The 21,234-nt window shown below is 42.5% G+C and overlaps 1 protein-coding gene across 1 annotated transcript in view; it reads right to left on the bottom strand.

Moving 5' to 3' along the window:
* Positions 1-732: 732 nt before the first annotated feature.
* Positions 733-21,234, bottom strand: part of ppm1j (protein phosphatase, Mg2+/Mn2+ dependent, 1J) — a 55,876-nt gene continuing 35,374 nt past the window's right edge. The window contains exons 3-10 of the mRNA XM_014166107.3: positions 13,699-14,034; positions 13,335-13,447; positions 12,694-12,778; positions 9,631-9,749; positions 9,329-9,392; positions 8,658-8,765; positions 5,660-5,811; positions 733-2,234 (exon numbers count right to left, since the gene is read on the bottom strand). Coding sequence (XP_014021582.3) covers positions 2,078-2,234; positions 5,660-5,811; positions 8,658-8,765; positions 9,329-9,392; positions 9,631-9,749; positions 12,694-12,778; positions 13,335-13,447; positions 13,699-14,034 — 1,134 coding nt within the window. The 3' untranslated portion in view covers positions 733-2,077. The remainder of the gene's footprint in view (positions 2,235-5,659; positions 5,812-8,657; positions 8,766-9,328; positions 9,393-9,630; positions 9,750-12,693; positions 12,779-13,334; positions 13,448-13,698; positions 14,035-21,234) is intronic.

The raw sequence follows: 21,234 nt of genomic DNA, 5'->3' as shown, positions 1-21,234 counted from the left end.
AGAACTATTATTTCCCTATAAAATATATATGTTCTATAAGTAGTCTGTGTTACAGTATTTGTTCAATTTTAGGGTAGTTTTCCCCCTATAGTTTATATTTAACTAGGCAGGTCAGTTTAGAACAAATTCTTAATTACAACGACAGCCTATCCCAGCCAACACTGGGCCAATTGTGTGCCACCCTCTGGGACTCCCAATCACAGCCAGATGTGATTCAGCTTGGATTTGAACCAGGGTCTGTAGTGTCACCTCTTGCACTGAGATGCAGTGCCTTAGACTGCTGCGCCATTCGGGAGCCCAGTATGACAAACAATACCTCTTCTCAGATTACTTTTTTTTGTCATCTGTATTAGACATGTAAGACATTATTATATATAATATTATTAATATTAACAACCCATCAAAATGAACATAAATGAAACATTATGGTATCAACCATTCATTTCTGTAATCACTCTAAATATACCCTTTGTTTTCCCTCTAAACCTTCCCTTTCCAGTGCAGAGATTTCTGTATAATTGTAAGGGATTGCACACATTTCTGAAAGATTAAAAGGGTTTATTCCTGGACTGCATGGTCATTACCTAACTGCATTAGGTATAATGCCATCATTTACCAAGTTATTATTTCAACATCTGGTTCAGAACAAATGGTAGTTTGTTCAAAGATTCATTTTAGAGGAGTTATTATATAGGTTCAAAGGATATGGGGAAATTAGTATAGAGATGTACATCTTATTTTGGTAAGGATACACTTGATCCCCTACCTCTTTATTATAAATAAAGCAATATTTATGATACAGCTATTAGCCAACGTTCTCAAAAGCTAGGGATAACATACTAGGGATAATGGCTACACATAACATGTAAAAAAAAAACAAAAAAACCCCAGAACAATCAAAGAGAGAAGCAAGACATTTGAGGGCATACATTTGTCTTGGCAACTTCTCCTAACTTAAATGAAATGAAGACTTTGATATTAATAAGTTAACATATAAACATACAGTCCCTGGCCCACAATGCTCCTCGAGTGTAGTAAGGCAGTCAAGTGAAATCGATCACATCCTGACAAACAGATTATCTACTACAAGTTCTCAATCCAGAATAAAAAGTAGAAAACAGTACAGCACACTATTGTGGATCTTTTAAATCTGGGAGACAATACTAAAAAAAAAACTATACAATCTATTGGAACACTTTGAGAGGAAGGAAACCATAGCTTCATTCCGATTCAAAATGACATTGCACCTACATGCCAAAAGAGCCTTTGATATTTGAGTTTGGATCGAATATATTTTATGATGATATTACAACAAAGGTTATGCACATCTCAGCCCTGCTTTGTCTTTTTTTTGTCATGGTGACAAAACTAACAAGTTAAACAAAAATATATCTCTAAACAGACATAATTCAAGAAAAATCATTGCAAGTGCCATTGAATTCATAACCACTAATCAGACTGACTGTCTTAAAGTGCTTCAGGTTTCACATCCTCCATCATCATTCACTGCTGCTTTGACATTGGAGTTTCTGCAATACTGGCACAGGACTGGTAACAGACTGTTTCCTCTTCATTCTTTGTATCTTCCTCATGCAACATTCCCATCCGTGTTTCAGAATCACATGTGGGGGTCATAAGGTAATAAGGAGCTATTTAGAAAGACTAACCAAGCACTTCTATCAGAATATGGCCAAACCAATCCTGCTGCAATTATCAGCCAATTAATTAGAGAGATTAAAACATGAAACTACAGGGGGAGGGTTCTCGTTAAGTAGCGATCAAAAAGAGCAGGTTTCAGAAATGGACATGTTTTCGGTCGGTCAGGTAATGTCATTGAACACCTGTTACACGAGTACCAAACAAAACTATAATCAGAGCCCAGTGGGTTGTTGCAGAAGCCAGGAAGATTGGCCGGTTGACAGGTGTCAGCAGCCAGCTCTCCAACCTGAGGCTTCCCTATAAAGGGAGGTGTTTTCTTCACCCTTCCCCCAGGGTAGAGGGGGTAAGGGGGAAGGATTGACCTTGGTCGGTCCTAGGGAGTAAGTCCTCTCCTGGTAGGGTGGTGGGACAAGGCCTGTCATGTCTCTGTTTCGGGCCCTGCCGGTCCCGCCAAGGGGATTACATAACAAGTGATGTCGTCTCCTGAACCCAGCCTCTCATTAGGTAACCGCCAGCCCCTCTCCTTCAGGACCCCTCGCGACCGCATCAACAGGTCCTGGGCGGCCAGTGTGTATCTGGATGTAAACAGGGTTGCAGGTCAAAACATTGAAAAGTGCTATTTATTTCAAATGAGTATTTTTTATGTTCATGAATTGAATTTGAAATGTAATTAATCTCAAATATGTGTATATGAAGGTGTTCGTCAAAATGATATTGCCATTTAAAAATGACCATACCAATTTGTACAGGCTATATACTGACCTCTAGTGGATATATCCTTTAATTACTCCTCATTTTCTAACCAATATTCAGTGGGTTTTTTTCATGGCTAGCTGAATATTCAATATCTACCCTGTTTTTATTGGTAGCAACTCTAATAGTATAAGCCCTCTCACAATGTATCCCCCTAATAAGAATCACATCCTTCCATGAGAAGGCCCAGCTCCTATATACTGACAAGGCAAACGAGCCATTCTCTGCTTCCGGTATGTTGGTCAATCACCTCCAAGCATGCTCGCCTTGGGAGTCAGGTGAGTTTACAAAAAAAGAGGGGGGAACGGTCATTGGTGGGAGTAGACTAGTCAAGTTGTTTGAGTCCTGCGTTCATTCAACTATATTGTTTGTACAATGTTGACTATCTTAACATATTTATGGTACTGTGTTTTTGCTTGTGTTGAACTTCGTGCATGTCCTGGTATTGTCTCGCGTTACCACAATGCTTTATTATTAGATTGTTTGGTATTGCTTGTAGCGCGGACACACTAATGCTAACATATGCATGCTCAATTACCAAACTAATGGCGTTGCCATAGTTATGTCAAGCTGTTTACTGAAGCATTATAGTTCTGCTTACCATGTTATTATATTAGTTACCGGTGATACTTCCATTCACCGTTACACTGTAGTTAGTGCAAAGCACCGGCAGTAATCTTTCAACTAACCATTATTTGCCGATACTTTCTTCGTTCTCGATTCGGAAGACACTTCTCTTACAAACTTCTGTTCCCAGTTGCAGGTGGAACTCCAAAAACCAGAGAATATTCAGAAAAATATTACATTCTTTATTTGTATAGAGCGAGAAATCTTTGTTTTGGTCGCATTGTGTGACGCGCTGTCATTACTTCTACACGTGGCCGTGTTGCATAGAAACTGCTAGTTCCTGCAAAGATGTTGGGAAATGCAAGCTGTCTGGAACCTAAAATGTTGAAAACACTCCTCACGCTGTGAAAGAAGTGGATTTAATATCTTTCTGAATAATCAATGTGTTATGGAGTACCATCTGCAACTGGACACAAACGTTTAAGATGTTTTAGTTTTTTTTTCAAATCGAGAACAAAGAAATGATCAAGTAAAGGCTAGTTGGAAAATTGCTACCAGTGCATTGCACAAGCTGTTGTGTAATGCGCAAGGAAGCATTAACATATCACTGTTACAATGTGTAGCTAGTTATTCTGTCTCTGCATTTGGTTGGTTTCTGAATCTGGACCCTCCATCGACATGTTGGCCTAGTCCAGATATTACTCAGTCCTCATGTTCAGGTTTTACACGCCTATATTAGTTGAATGCCCCATTCCCCTGACATTCTTTGGCTCTGTTGTGTTCATCCCTGTGGTTCTTCAGACATCCCTGAATCAGTGTGTAGTTCAATGGCTCTCAAAAGGGAAGTACATTGCAAGGATAGTAATATTTATCTTCCACATGTTTTGATAAGCGGTTGATTCTTACAAATGGAGTGTATCTTGCCGGCTTGCAAACTCTTGTTCATCATAAATCTAATTAATAGATTATACACTGCTCAAAAAAATAAAGGGAACACTTAAACAACACAATGTAACTCCAAGTCAATCACACTTGTGAAATCAAACTGTCCACTTAGGAAGCAACACTGATTGACAATAAATTTCACATACTGTTGTGCAAATGGAATAGACAACAGGTGGAAATTATAGGCAATTAGCAAGACACCCCCAATAAAGGAGTGGTTCTGCAGGTGGGGACCACAGACCACTTCTCAGTTCCTATGCTTCCTGGCTGATGTTTTGGTCACTTTGAATGCTGGCGGTGCTTTCACTCTAGTGGTAGCGTGAGACGTAGTCTACAACCCACACAAGTGGCTCAGGTAGTGCAGCTCATCCAGGATGGCACATCAATGCGAGCTGTGGCAAGAAGGTTTGCTGTGTCTGTCAGCGTAGTGTCCAGAGCATGGAGGCGCTACCAGGAGACAGGCCAGTATATCAGGAGACGTGGAGGAGGCCGTAGGAGGGCAACAACCCAGCAGCAGGACCGCTACCTCCGCCTTTGTGCAAGGAGGAGCAGGAGAAGCACTGCCAGAGCCCTGCAAAATGACCTCCAGCAGGCCACAAATGTGCATGTGTCTGCTCAAACGGTCAGAAACAGACTCCATGAGGGTGGTATGAGGGCCCGACGTCCACAGGTGGGGGTTGTGCTTACAGCCCAACACCGTGCAGGACGTTTGGCATTTGCCAGAGAACACCAAGATTGGCAAATTCGCCACTGGCGCCCTGTGCTCTTCACAGATGAAAGCAGGTTCACACTGAGCACGTGACAGACTTTACAGAGTCTGGAGACGCCGTGGAGAACGTTCTGCTGCCTGCAACATCCTCCAGCATGACCGGTTTGTCGGTGAGTCAGTCATGGTGTGGGATGGCGTTTCTTTGGGGGGCCGCACAGCCCTCCATGTGCGCGCCAGAGGTAGCCTGACTGCCATTAGGTACCGAGATGAGATCCTCAGACCCCTTGTGAGACCATATGCTGGTGCGGTTGGCCCTGGGTTCCTCCTAATGCAAGACAATGCTAGACCTCATGTGGCTGGAGTGTGTCAGCAGTTCCTGCAAGAGGAAGGCATTGATGCTATGGACTGGCCCGCCCGTTCCCCAGACCTGAATCCAATTGAGCACATCTGGGACATCATGTCTCGCTCCATCCACCAACGCCACGTTGCACCACAGACTGTCCAGGAGTTGGCGGATGCTTTAGTCCAGGTCTGGGAGGAGATCCCTCAGGAGACCATCCGCCACCTCATCAGGAGCATGCCCAGGCGTTGTAGGGAGGTCATACAGGCACGTGGAGGCCACACACACTACTGAGCCTCATTTTGACTTGTTTTAAGGACATTACATCCAAGTTGGATCAGCCTGTAGTGTGGTTTTCCACTTTAATTTTGAGTGTGACTCCAAGTCCAGACCTCCATGGGTTGATAAATTGGATTTCCATTGATTATTTTTGTGTGATTTTGTTGTCAGCACATTCAACTATGTAAAGAAAAAAGTATTTGATAAGATTATTTCTTTCATTCAGATCTAGGATGTGTTGTTTAAGTGTTCCCTTTATTTTTTTGAGCAGTATATTTGATACATGCAGACATGCATGCAAGCTGCCCAAGCAACATGGCTGTATACTGTTTTTAGATTATAGACAGAAAGCAGCACGACCAGATACTGTACTGTGTAGATTATAGACTAGGGATTACAGTACATACCTCACAGGATCAGTGGGCTCGCAGCAGGACAGGAAGCCTGAAACTGCATCTGCTACCTCCCTGTCTGTGGTCACGTCCCACAGCCCATCTGTACCCATCACCAGTACGTCATTCGGGCCATGCTTGTACTCAGACATGTCGTACACTATCACCTGTAGGAGCCACAGTTAACGGAGGGAGGGAGGGAGGAGCCACAGTTAACGGAGGGAGGGAGGGAGGAGCCACAGTTAACGGAGGGAGGGTGGGAGGAGCCACAGTTAGAGGGAGGGAGGAGCCACAGTTAACGGAGGGAGGGTGGGAGGAGCCACAGATAACGGAGGAGGGAGGGAGCGACAGAGGAAGGAGCGACGGAGCAAGGGAGGAGCAAGGGAGGAGCGACAACGGAGCGACGCAGGGACGGGAGGGAGCGGCGGAGAGACGGGAGGGAGCGACGGAGGGACGGGAGGGAGGGAGGAGAGACGGGAGGGATAGAGGAGCGACGGAGGGACGCGTGACGGACGGAGGGAGGCGCGACGGACGGAGGGAGGGAGGAGCAATGGAGGGAGGATCGACGGAGGGAGGGAGGGAGGAGCGACGGACGGAGAGGCAACGGACGGAGGCGCGAGGGAGGGGGGAGCGACGTGGGAGGGGGGAGCGACGGAGGGACAGAGGGAAGAGCGACAAATGAGGGAGGAACAACAGATGAGGGATATTCAGGATATTCAATAACATATTGGACAATATGTTCACTGATGAGCCAAAATAAAGTAAACGTGTCATTAGATGTCCTCCAAGCTTTGGAACACACTGGAATGCTTCTAGATGAGCCATAATCTTCCATATGGTGTATGATACATGGCTCTAGACACTAGAGGTCGACCGATTATGATTTTTCAACGCCGATACCGATTATTGGAGGACCCAAAAAAAAAAAAAACGCCGATACCGATTAATCGGCCGAATAAAAATAAAATTTGTACTTTTTTTTAAATTTTATTTTAATTTATTTATATATATATATATATATATATTTTTTAAATAATATATTTTTTTGTAATAATGACAATTACAACAATACTGAATGAACACTTATTTTAACTTAATATAATACATCAATAAAATTAATTTAGCCTCAAATAAATAATGAAACATGTTCAATTTGGTTTAAATAATGCAAAAACAAAGTGTTGGAGAAGGGAGTAAAAGTGCAATATGTGCCATGTAAGAAAGCTAATGTTTAAGTTCCTTGCTCAGAACATGAGAACATATGAAAGCTGGTAGTTCCTTTTAACATGAGTCTTCAATATTCCCAGGTAAGAAGTTTTAGGTTGTAGTTATTATAGGAATTATAGGACTATTTCTCTATACGATTTGTATTTCATATACCTTTGACTATTGGATGTTCTTATAGGCACTTTAGTATTGCCAGTGTAACAGTATAGCTTCCGTCCCTCTCCTCGCTCCTACCTGGGCTTGAACCAGGAACACATCGACAACAGCCACCCTCGAAGCAGCGTAACCCATGCAGAGCAAGGGAAACAACTACTCCAAGTCTCAGAGCGAGTGACGTTTGAAACGCTACTGCGCGCACCCCGCTAACTAGCTAGCCATTTCACATCGGTTACACCAGCCTAATCTTGGGAGTTGATAGGCTTGAAGTCATAAACAGCGCAATGCTTCAAGCACAGCGAAGAGCTGCTGGCAAAACGCACAAAAGTGCTGTTTGCATGAATGCTTACGAGCCTGCAGCTGCCTACCACAGCTCAGTCAGACTGCTCTATCAAATCATAGACTTAATTATAATATAATAAACACACAGAAATATGAGCTTTAGGTCATTAATATGGTCGAATCCGGAAACTATCATCTCGAAAACAAAACGGTTTTCCTTTCAGTGAAATACGGAACCGTTCCGTATTTTATCTAACGGGTGGCATCCCTAAGTCTAAATATTCCTGTTACATTGCACAACCTTCAATGTTATGTCATAATTACGTAACATTCTGGCAAATTAGTTCGCAACGAGCCAGGCGGCCCAAACTGTTGCATATACCCTGACTCTGCGTGCAATGAACGCAAGAGAAGTGACACAATTTCACCTGGTTAATATTGCCTGCTAACCTGGATTTCTTTTAGCTAAATATGCAGGTTTAAAAATATATACTTCTGTGTATTGATTTTAAGAAAGGCATTGATGTTTATGGTTAGGTACAGTCGTGCAACGATTGTGCTTTTTTCGCAAATGCGCTTTTGTTAAATCATCCCCCGTTTGGCGAAGTCGGCTGTCTTTGTTAGGAAGAAATAGTCTTCACAGTTCGCAACGAGCTTGGCGGCCCAAACAGCTGCATATACACTGACTCTGTTGCAAGAGAAGTGACACATTTTCCCTAGTGAAAAGAAATTCATGTTAGCAGGCAATATTAACTAAATATGCAGGTTTAAAAATATATACTTGTGTATTGATTTTAAGAAAGGCATTGATGTTTATGGTTGGAGCAACGTGTACCTAAGCGATTATATGCAACGCAGGACAGGCTAGATAAACTAGTAATATCATCAACCATGTGTAGTTAACTAGTGATTATGATTGATTGATTGTTTTTTATAAGATAAGTTTAATGCTAGCTAGCAACTTACCTTGGCTTCTTACTGCATTCGCGTAACAGGCAGGCTCCTCGTGGAGTGCAATGTAAAGCAGGTGGTTAGAGCGTTGGACTAGTTAACCGTAAGGTTGCAAGATTGAATCCCCAAGCTGACAATGTAAAAATCTGTCGTTCTGCCCCTGAACAAGGCAGTTAACCCACCGTTCCTAGGCCGTCATTGAAATTAAGAATGTGTTCTTAACTGACTTGCCTAGTTAAATAAAGGTGTAAAAAAAAAAAAAAAACGGCCAAATCGGCGTCCAAAAATACAGATTTCCGATTGTTATGAAAACTTGAAATCGGCCCTAATTAATCGGCCATTCCGATTAATCGGTCAACCTCTACTAGACACAGACAGCATGACATCTCTCACTCACCTCTGGGCAGCAGGAGAGAAAGGGTTTGATGTAGATGTTGGAGTTGTACACCTTCAGGTCATGATCCCCTAGGCCACGTGTTACCCCAATGGTGGCCATGACACGGGCCTACGCACAACATAAACACACACATAGTGAGTGATCTGGGTTAGTGCCTGTGGGTGTTCCTTGATTCTAGGAAAATCCACTTATGAGGGATTAGTGACTCAGGAGCACTTTTCTGCGTGGGGAAATAACATTCTCAGTGTGTCTCTTTTACCACACAGCTAAAGACTGGGAGAGTTCAGCAACAACCATGAACTTGCATTAGAAGTCCTACCACACATACAGCGGAATGAATAACTAAAAGTTATTATCTTGCTATATCTGTCCTGCTGGTGAACTAACAGCTAAGCATACATGAAGGTTTCTTCCTGTCAGGGGTAACATATGATTAGGGCAGGTGGAAAACAGTAAACATACATTTTGTTTGAAGACCAAGGTATACTGTATTGTGCATATCAAATGTCCCATGACTTGGGCAGGGTTTTACCTGGTCAGGTGGTAATGTGGTTCTTAACAAACTACTGTGGCCCTGTCTATGGCAGACCTTACAGCACCATGCATATACTGTGCTGTTCTGTTATGATGTCCACCAGTACCCAGTCCATAAACATGACAAAGTCCTTCACCTTTTTACCCTCGCCATATATAAGCGGGAACTTGAGGTCGTCTTCTATGATGGTCTTGTAAGCCCTGCAACAAACCAACAGGATCACAGGTTAGGGATTAGTGATTATATTCTTCACGAAGTATATAGCCTACTTTTTTTTACCTCTTGATCCTGTACACTGTCAGAGGCTTTTATAGGGCAACGAGTTTTCCTGGTCAGGTTTTGTGGTCTGTAAAAACTCCTGGCCCTTACCATTAAAAATACAATGGACCGAAAAGTAACAAATTGAACTCCGTATGTTAGAAAATAGCTGTAATTTACCAGCCGTTCATTGTGTGGTCCCTGAAGAGCATCTTCTTGCCCAGCTCCTTGTGCTGGATTCTGCGAGGGAACTCCAAGTGTGTGAACTCATTCCCAAGCAGCTCCGGTCTCAGTAAGCCCTGCAGGGACACAGAGCAGAGCTAACATTGACAAAACTATGCATGACAAACTGTCATGTCAAATTGACTTGTGACGAAATGGCTCTTACGAATCATACTTTTGTATATATAGTGTATGTGGATATCACTTCAAATTAGTGGATTTGTCTATTTCAGCCTCACCCGTTGCTGACGGGTATAAAATCGAGCATGCATACAATCTCCATAGACAAACATTGGCAGTAGAATGGTCTTACTGAAGAGCTCAGTGACTTTCAACGTGGCACTGTCATAGGATGCCACCTTTCCAACAAGTCAGTTTGTTACATTTCTGCCCAGCTAGAGCTGCCCTGGTCAACTGTAAGTGCTGTTATTGTGAAGTGAAAACGTCTAGGAGCAGCAATGGCTCAACCACAAAGTTGTAGGCCACACTATGTCACAGAACGGGACCGACAAGTGCTGAAGTGCATAAAAATCGTCTGTCCTCTGGTTGTAAAGCTCGCTGCCATTGGACTCTGGAGCAGTGGAAATGCGTTCTCTGGCGTGATGAATCGCGCTTCACCATCTGGATGGACAAAGCTGGGTTTGGCGGATGCCAGGAGAACGCTATCTGCCTGAATGCGTAGTGCCAACTGTAAAATTTGGTGGAGGAGATATAATGGTTTGGAGCTGTTTTTCATGGTTCCGGCTAGGCCCCTTAATTCCAGTGAAGGGAAATCTTAATGCTACAGCATACAATGACATTCTAGATGATTCTGTGCTTCCAACTTTGTGGCAACAGTTTGGGGAAGGCCCTTTCCTGTTTCAGCATGACAATTCCCCCATGCACAAAGCGAGGTCCATACAGAAATGGTTTGTCGAGATCAGTGTGGAAGAGCTTGACTGGCCTGCAAAGAGCCCTGACCTCAACCACATCGAACACGTTTGGGATGAATTGGAATGCCGACTGCGAGCCAGGCCTAATCGCCCAACATCAGTGCCGATCTCACTAATGCTTTTGTGGCTGGATGGAAGCAAGTCCCTGCAGCAATGTTCCAACTAGGGATGCACCGACATACCGCTGACAGTTATTTAAATGTTTTGCGGCCTTAAGCATTTTATTACAGTTAAATCGTAAAAAAAAGCACACACACACACACACACCACTGACCAAAACGTTATTTTGTTGGCATTTACAGCCAGTTATGATACAGCCTGGATTCGAACCAGTGAGTCTGTAGTAATGCTTCTAGCACTGAGATGCAGTGCCTTAGACTGCTGCACCACTTCAGCCCATAATCAAAACCTATTTCTTTCACTTACTTGCTGTACTGTTTCATTGTTCATTTGTTCAGTCTCAACCAGGATTTCATCATACATGTCAAGCATGAAGTTTCAGCTCTGTCTGTCTGTGGCCTTTTTTCCTCGGTGCGCACTGTCACTGTGTCCGTTTCCATCTTGTCCAGCTGTGGCTGTAACATTTCACGTAAACCCTGTTTCTTGTCTGCATCGAAGTAGTGGTCCTTGTACCTAGCATTGAGCATGGTGGTTCACAGCCTCTAGGAGAGTACTTTTCCAAGTTAACCCGATGGTCTGTGTTGGCATTTTTGTTGAGCAGGCGTTTCAATGCCATGACAGGGTATCACGTCTGCTGCAGATGCAGTTGAGCTTATTTCTCGAGTCAGTTGTTCGATTGGAGCTAGGAATGTTCATGTTTCAAACATGTTCTCAAATGCCATTGCAATGGCAGCAGCGGTATGAGAACCAGCACATTCTTGAGCATACAATACGGCTTTTCTCAGTACAAAATCCTCGTCGACCCACTATGCTGTCAGACTCATAATGCTCATGGGGCTGACATCGCTGGTCCAAATGTCAGTCATGAAGCTAATAGCAGTGACGCCCATAGCAAGTAGCTCATGGATGTGAGTTTCAACAATACTGTGTAACTCCGGTAGGGCAACATCTGAAAAATTGCGCCTACTTGGTAGTGTGTACCGGTGCTCGACCAGTCGGCAAAAGCCAACATCATCCACGACAGAACGGTTGATTGTCAAGGGCAATGAATTCCATTATCTTGCCGTTTTATGGATTTCGCCTTTTGAGTTGTCTCGCTGAAATGTCTTACTCTTTCAAATGACTGCTCAATTTGTTGACTGCTCGATCCACACAGCAGACATTGTGGACTAGGTTAGGAATGCTGTGTTGCACGTGTAGCACTATATTTTTCGTGGCGTCATTACGTCATCGACCTACGTTATATAGGTATGCACGTCAGCTTTGACATTGGTTTTACACATCGGTGTTAAACTAGACATCGGGCCGATTGTTGGCATTTTTATCTAATATGCTTACCGATATATCGTGCATCCCTAGTTCCAACATCTAATGGACAGCCTTCCCAGAAAAGTGGAGGCTGTTATAGCAGCAAAGGGGGGACCAACTCCATATTAATGCTGATGATTTTGGAATGAGATGTTCGACGAGCAGGTGTCCACATACTTTTGGTCATGCAGTGTATCTTTTTAGTGTAAATGGAGCAACAAACATATCCTAAAGGAAGTATCATAGCAGTAGGAAAAGTGACAGTAGAACATTATATAACTGTGAAACACAAACTTGGTACTTTTCATCCCCTTCCCTGAGGGTTCCACCACTCTCCCACACAGCCACCCACTCCAGCTTAATTTAGACCAACAGACAGTCAATGAATAAAGATGTAGTCTGAATCATACGTTAAATAACAATACCCTCCCTCCCCGTGCATCTTCCTCTTGGCCAAGGCACCCTTGAAAAAGCTATTCATATCTCGTGGTGATGGGACTCACTTGGTTAAAGGGATATTCCACTTTCAAACCAAAGTTTGTCAGATGTTTTCAGACCTCTAAAGTCTGGAAACATCTGACACGTTAATTTATGAGTGAAATCTCTTATAAAAAAATATAAAAAAGGATAACATAAATAAATGCATTAACCCCGTCCTCACCAGATACTGCAGGCGCTGCCTCTCGGACTCGGGTGTGAACTCGTTGGACATGGGGATGACCTCATTGTTACGGATGATGATGGCTCTGTAGAAACAGAGTAAGAACCAAAGTAGAATGATTAGTGATTCTATTTATATGGGAGGGACAACGTACTGTATAAAGACAGACACCATAATGTGACGGACACTCAGGACAGACAATGTCGGGTTAAGAGGGTCAGCACAGCATGATAGAGGATGATTATTGCGCCAAGACACTGATCTAAAGTCAATTTGTTCCCCCCTAATGGTTGAGGTTAACATTTGAAAACACTATACCAATCCTAGATCTGTGCTTATGGGCATATTCTACCAGGAGTTTACAGTAAATTATGAATGGTGTTGCCGTACAAAGAGCGGCCAGCAGAGGTCATAACAACTGCTGTTTGAGAATTTGAGCATGACCAACGGGAACAGCTTTCTTTGAATCAACAGCTATGGGCATCATGTTGTGTCACTTCCTTTAACTTCTCTTTCAGTCATTCAACTCTGCATTGAAAACACTGAATTGAATATGTACAACAAGTAGGCCTGTAATACATTAGTCATTATGGGCATTAATCAATCTGCTGCTATTAGAGTTTGACCTGCAGTTGACCTACCTGCTGTCTCCTGCATTGGCAACATAGAGCTTCCCCATTAAATGGATGGCAGCCAAGGCACAACATCCACCAGAGATGGTAAAGGACGTCTTCTCTTTCTCTATCAGTTCATCCTGTAATCAACCGGAAACAAAAGGTTATTCACTCACTGGGTAATAGAAGGAATTTAGCAGCCCTATGAGGAGGTTATACTTAACATGAAATGTTTACAATTATTGACAGATAAAGACTGCCTAAAAATATATCTGTGCATTTCATTCTGGAAACCATTTTTTCTCTTGGACGCCCAGGCGTCGCTGAGACGAGTAGAACACTATTTCACAAATTTAAGGTGATATGCCGTTAACGTTCGCCTGTGTCTTACCATCTGTTTGAAGGCGTTTTCTATGATGCCCATGATCAGACTCTCCAGACTGACAGTCTTCTCCGTGTGGAAGCGGATAGAGGGGTCAGTGATGGCATTAGGGTCCTCTGGGTCCTGGGTGGAATTTGCTCCCTTCTTCACCTCCAGCTGGTAGGGGCTGCCGTTCTTGGCCAGGCAGATAGGGGGCGTCACGGAGGGGTTCTCCAGCAGGTGGGCGATGTCCCCCAGTCTGTCTCTGATGAGGCGATGGAGGAGTTTAGATGCCATGATGGCACACCCTGAGCCTGCATGACCGTCGAACACGCCCCAGTACTGCAGTGGGATCCCTGTGCCGTCCTGGAAAAGGTTGAGCAAATTAAGTCAAATCAAGATCAAATCATATCAAAACATGCATTTTAGATGTATCAATAGAGAGGCTAACAGTAAGAAATGAGAGAAATGGCAGGAAATGCAACACTGGCCAGGGATTCAGTCTCTTTAACAGGTCTCTCTTGCAAGAGTTTATCTCGATGAGAATTACAAACTCGGAGAATGCCTAAAGTACATTTCTGTCAGAGAATGGATGGGAATACTTCTCATCCATTCTGTTTTGAGCCTCACCGTTTAGCTAAAAAAATATACACAGTACCAGTCAAAAGTTTGGACACACCTATTCATACAAGGGTTTCTCTTTATTTTCACTATTTTCTACATTGTAGAATAATAGTGAAGACATCAAAACTATTAAATAATACATATGGAAGTAACCAAAAAAGTGTTAAACAAATCAAAATATATTTGAGATTCTTCAAAGTAGCTACCCTTTGCCTTTGACAGCTTTGCACACTCTTGGCATTCTCTTAACCAGATTCATGAGGTAGTCACCTGGAATGCGTTTCAAATAACAGGTGTGCCTTTTTAAAAGTTAATTAGTGAAATTTCTTTCCTTAATTGGTTTGAGACAATCAGTTGTGTTGTGACAAGGTAGGGGTGGTATACAGAAGATTTGGTAAAAGACCAAGCCCATATTATGGCAAGAACAGATCGAATAAGCAAAGAGAAACGACAGTCCATCATTACTTTAAGCCATTAAGGTCAGTCAATCTGGAAAATTTCAAGAACTTTTAAAGTTTCTTTAATTGCAGTCGCAAAAACCATCAAGCGCTATGATGAAACTGACTCTCAAGATCCAGTTAACTGCATCTCAGATTGCAGCCCAAATAAATGCTTCAGATTTCAAGTAAACAGGCACATCTCAACATCAACTGTTCAGAGGAGACTACGTGAATCAGGCCTTCATGGTCAAATTTCTACAAAGAAACCACTACTAAAAGAAACCAATAAGAAGATGAGACTTGCTTGGGCCAAGAAACACGAGCAGTGAACATTAGACTGGTGGAAATCTGTCCTTTGGTCTGATGAGTCCAAATTTGAGATTTTTGGTTCCAACCATCATGTCTTCGTGAGACAAGGAGTAGGTGAATGGATGATCTCTGCATGTGTGGTTCCCACCGTGAAGCATGGAGGATGAGGTGTGGGGGTGCTTTGCTGGTGACACTGTCTGTTTATTTAGAATTCAAGGCACACTTAACCAGCATGGCTACCACAGCATTCTGCAACGATACAAAATCCCATGTGGTTTGGGATTAGTGGGACTATCATTTGTTTTTCAACAGGACAATGACCCAAAACACACCACCAGGATGTGTAAGGGCTATTTGACCAAGGAGAGTGATGGAGTGCTGCATCAGTTGACCTGGCCTCCACAATCACCCGACCTCATCCCAATTGAGATGGTTTGGGATGAGTTTGACCGCAGAGTGAAGGAAAAGCAGCCAACAAGTGCTCAGCATATGTGGGAACTCCTTCAAGACTGTTGGAAAAGCATTCCTCATGAAGCTGGTTGAGAGAATGCCAAGAGTGTGCAAAGCTGTTATCAAGGCAAAGGGTGGTGGCTACTTTGAAGAGTGTGTTGAAAACTTTTTTGGTTACTACATGATTCCATATGTGTTATTTCATTAGTTCTGATGTCTTCACTATTATTCTACAATGTAGAAAACTGTAAAAATAAAGAAAAACCCTTGAATGGGTAGGTGTGTCCAAACAACTTTTTCCACATTTTGTTACGTTACAGCCTTATTCTAAAATTGATTATAGTTTTCCCCCTAATCAATGTACACACAATACCCGATAATGACAAAGCAAAAACAGAAATATCACCTTTACATAAGTATTCAGACCCTTTAATCAGTACTTTGTTGAAGCACCTTTGGCAGCGATTACAGCCTCGAGTCTTCTTGGGCATGACGCTACAAGCTTGGCACACCTGTATTTGGGGAGTTTCTCCCATTCTTCTCTGCAGATCCTCTCAAGCTCTGTCAGGTTGGATGGGGAGCATTGCTGCACAACTATTTTCAGGTCCCTCCAGAAATGTTTGATCGGGTTCTAGAACGGGCTCTGGCTGGGCCACTCAAGGATATTAAGAGACTTGTCCCGAAGTCACTTCTGCGTTGTCTTGGCTGTGTGCTTAGGGTCGTTGTTCTGTTGGAAGGTGAACGTTCCCCCCCAGTCTGAGGTCCTGAGCGCTCTGGAGCAGGTTTTCATCAAGGATCTCTCTGTACTTTGCTACGTTCATCTTTCCCTCACCTGACTAATCTCCCAGTCCCTGCTGCTGAATAACATCCTCACAACATGATGCTGCCATCACCATGCTTCACCGTAGGGATAATGCCAGGTTTCCTCCAGACGTGATGCTTGGCATTCAGGCCAATCTTGGTTTCATCAGACCAGAGAATCTTGTTTCTCATGGTCTGAGAGTCCTTTAGGTGCCTTTTGGTGAACTCCAAGTGGGCTGTCATGTGCTTTTTACTGAGGAGTGGCTTCCGTCTGGCCACTCTACCATAAAAGCCTGATTGGTGGAGTGCTGCAGACATGGTTGTCCTTCTGGAAGGTTCTCCCATCTCCACAGAGGAACTCTGGAGCTCTGTCAGATTGACCAACGGGTTCTTGGTCACCTCAATGACCAAGGCCCTTCTCCCCTGATTGCTCAGTTGGTGGTTCCAAACTTCTTCCATTTAAGAATGATGGAGGCCACTGTGATCTTGGGGACCTTCAATGCTGCAGATATTTTTTGGTACTCTTCCCCAGATCTGTGCCTTGACACAATCCTGTCTCGGAGGTCTACGGACAATTCCTTCGACCTCATGGCTTGGTTTTTGCTCTGACATGCACTGTCAACTGTGGGACCGTTTACATAGACAGGTGTGTGCCTTTCCAAATCATGACCAATCAATTGAATTTACCACAAGTGTACTCCAATCAAGTTGTAGAAACATAAAGGATGATCAATGGAAATAGGATGCAGCGGCGCTTTATTTTGAGTCTGAATACTTTTTAGATTTTTTAATTTTAATAAATTAGCAAAAATGTCTAAACCTGTTCGTTTTGTCATTATAGGGTATTGTGTGTGGATTGATGAGGGGAAAAAACTAATTCAATCAATTTTAGAATAAGAGCTGTAAATTAACAAAATGTGAAAAAGGTCAAGGGGCCTGAAAACTTTCCGAATGCCCTGTATATCTATTTTTTGCCTGTTTTGCATGTTATTTTGGCATTTAATACGTGGCGCATCAGTTTGCAAACAATGTCAAAAATTATAATTGAGTTAAAAAAGACACATACAAACATGGTCTAGTTTTTTGCTTTCTTGAGTAAGGCAGCTCCAAAATGCAGGTGTTTCAGCCTAGCTCAGTGCTTTCTGTGGTGGTGGGGCAGCCAGTGGAAAATACAGAGTATAGGGGTTGGTAATGTTCTCTTGTTGCGCCGCGCCGTGATTGGCTCAGTGTTCTGTCACTCATGGGTACATGAAGTCAATGCAAAATCTACGGGGAAAGCTTTATAAAATTCAAGCCCCTTGGGTGCTGCCATAGAGTTACATTAGAAGTGCCCATCCAAGAAGGCCACAGATAAAATTACGTCAAATCACGTTATATCTACCTTAGCTTTGATTGGACGGATCATGTCCACATCATACTTTCAAAATCGTAGCTAACAAGCTCGACAAGCAGTCATCATCATGAATCAAGTTGACAATCTACTGGCAATCCTTTTCAAACCTTGTCATATGAAGAGAAATTAAATCCCACTAACAAGATGTCCACCTATCGGGTGAATCTTACTTCTCACCTATACTGTCTTCCTTTACATCTATGCCAAGAAGTAAAAGTGTTTAGTATAGTAATAGTGTCCCGCATATCTACTGTAAGAGCCCAATCCACAGAATGGATAGCAGTATGGGGCATCTGTTGACCTCTTACTAGAGTGGAGGAGGGGCACAGAAGAGATGATGTAATTTAATTAACAGGAGGGACAGAGGGTAAACATGGAGAATACAGGAGGGGAGGGGGTTGCGAGGCCACCAGAAGGACTGAAAGGGATTGACACAACACAGACCCAGTACAATACTGTATACTATAGACTGCTGTGTAAATACATTTGAGAGATTATGGGGCAATCTCTGAGTGAGTGGGTTTTTGGTTTTGTGTGCTAGGGGCGGTAGCTGCTCTACGGACCCACAGAAAGCTGTTTGTAAATATAGCAGCACACAATGGTCAATGTCTTAATCAAATTGTCTTTTCTTTGTCAGTTGAAAAAAATGAATCCCCAGCTACCCAGTGATGTCTGGAGACATTTAAACAGAGATGGTTTTATTAGAGAGAGCGAGACCTGTGAAAACCTTGCTGCAGTGCAGCGTGTCACCAAAGGTCCCATCTTAACAATGAGGGCAGTAGTCCATAACAAAACAAACATTGGACCAGATGTGCCTATACTCAACCTGGTCTCAGAGCATTTCTTATTATTCTGTACATAAATCCATGACAAGCCATTTAGTATGCTATTACATTTTGTATGGTATGTATAAATTTAGGGATTTCCATCACCCATTTCGTACGATATGTTACGAATTTTAATTCGTGAAAAACATACATTATGTTACAAATTTGCAAAACATATATGTTACAAATGCTAGCTAGCTGGCTAACGTTAGCTGAGGCTAGGGATTATGGTTAGGGTTAAGTTTAGGGGTTAGGTTAACCCTTTGACACGTACGAACACACACTTGTGATCATTCTACAGTGGTCACTCCAACCGGTATGATTAGAACACTTATTTAGAACGACCAGTTAAGATTGACGCAACAGTTGAGGTGGCCACTGTTTTTCTTCAGAAACATTTTGCACAAACAGTCTTTACAACATTATGTCTTCAATGTGAGCAGTTCATTTTTGGATGCAATGTTCAGATATTCACAGAAATGGCGACAGCATAGCACAAATCTCATTCACCCCAGAAAATGTAGGCTACATAAGTCATAGCACTAACACAAGGTCATATTTAGCTAACTCTCGGCTGACAGAAACCATAATCTGAATTAGCTAATAGCAATTACTATTTACAATTCATCACATCACGGGTGAGCTCACCAGTGAATGAAATAATTGAGTAAAACACTTTCTAAGAATCTAAAGTAATCCGACAATGGGTAGTTTATGGTGCTGCCATTTTTTTGTGTGTGCTAACCAAAGATAAGAGGTTACAAGATGAGTTAGGTCTGTTTGCAGTATGCAGGTTGAAGGTGGTGTGTCATCTACCATCATTAACTTCCGGAAGTTTACTCGAAAGATGAGTAACATCCCTTCACCTCATTTTATTATAACATCTTTGGTCTGACAGGCATTTACTTAACGAACAGAATGCATTGTATGATGTCAACAAACATGGCGCCACACTTAACTGGCAATCAGCTTAGCATTAGCTAATCATAATCAGTACAACCTTCAAAAAAGTATTTTATAAACATGCATGTGTTCATTAATCTATGTAATAATTGGAAAGCATGATTTGTCACCAGTACTTGAAAACGTGAATAAAATAGTAAATACATTATGCTCCATACATGCATATGGTGTGCTACAGTAGAAACAACACAATATACAGAAACTATAATGATAACATAATAATGCACTTCATTTGACTGGAACACAGTTATTATCAGTAAGGAAAACAACAATGACAATGAAGGCAAACAACAATGAAGGCAATGCGGGCGCCAGCTGGAAAATGTGCCAGGGAAATGTACATCATTCTGTTCTGACTGTGAGATGTGCAAATGTCTGGATACTTGATCCCTCGAAGAGAGAAGTTTGTCCAGCTCAGTGATGCCTCATACTTAAATTGTTGTCAACAGTGAAATGGGCTACTTCTATGTGAATTAATGAGGGGGAGCACACCTCAAATCAAACTGTTAGAAAATAATTTGAAATGGCAATTTGAAACACAGCCTATAGATAATTAGCAGACAGCGTGCTTTGGTTTGAGGGCAGCATGGGTTAACTGTCCTGTTGTGTAACAATCACATGGAACAGTGAGTATATTCTGACATCACACACATAAAAAAAAGTCACGCTGGGGCAATCGTTAGAGATATTTGGAATTCACTCGTGAAAAGGGTTAAGATTAGGGTTAGTGGGAGGGTTAAGGTTAGGGTTAGCTAACATGCTAAGAAGTTTCTAATTAGCTAAGATGCTAAAGTTGTCCGTTATTTGATTCGAACTCGAAACCTTTGGGTTGCTAGACATTCGCGTTATGCCATCCATCCACCAACCACTCTACTTTCATTTTTGCATTAACCTGTTTAGGATAGGGGGCAGTATTTTCACGGCCGGATAAAAAACGTACCCGATTTAATTTGGTTATTACTCCTGCCCAGAAACTAGAAAATGCATATAATTATTTGATTTGGATAGAAAACACCCTAAAGTTTCTAAAACTGTTTGAATGGTGTCTGTGAGTATAACAGAACTCATATGGCAGGCCAAAACCTGAAGATTCTATATGGGAAGTGCCCTGTCTGACCATTTCTTGTCCTTCTATAGCCTCTTTATCGAAAATACAGGATCTCTGCTGTAACGTGACATTTTCTAAGGCTCCCATAGGCTCTCAGAAGGCGCCAGAACGTGGAATGATAACTCTGCAGTCCCTGGGCGAAAAACAGTAGGGGTTTTGGAAAGTGGTCGTTCTGAGAACAATGACACTGGTGCGCGCGTGCATGTGACGACTCCATTTTACTTCTTTCAGTGTTTGAACGGATACAACGTCTCCCGGTTGGAATATTATCGCTATTTTACGAGAAAAATCGCATAAAAATTGATTTTAAACAGCATTTGACATGCTTCGAAGTACGGTAATGGAATATTTTGATTTTTTTTTGTCACGATACGCGCCACCCTTCGGATAGTGTCTTGAATGCAAGAACAAAACGCAGCTATTTGGATATAACTATGGATTATTTGGAACCAAAACAACATTGGGTGTTGAAGTAGAAGTCCTGGGAGTGCATTCTGACGAAGAACAGCAAAGGTAATCCAATTTTTCTTATAGTAAATCTGAGTTTGGTGAGTGCCAAACTTGGTGGGTGTCAAAATAGCTAGCCATGATGGCCGTGCTATCTACTCAGAATATTGCAAAATGTGCTTTCACCGAAAAGCTATTTTAAAA

The sequence above is a fragment of the Salmo salar genome, chromosome 22, assembly GCF_965601325.2.
Source record: "Salmo salar chromosome 22, fSalSal1, whole genome shotgun sequence".
Classification (NCBI taxonomy): Eukaryota; Metazoa; Chordata; class Actinopteri; order Salmoniformes; family Salmonidae; genus Salmo; species Salmo salar.
Note: the sequence above shows the minus strand (reverse complement) of the source record. Positions and strands in the feature narration are given on the sequence as shown.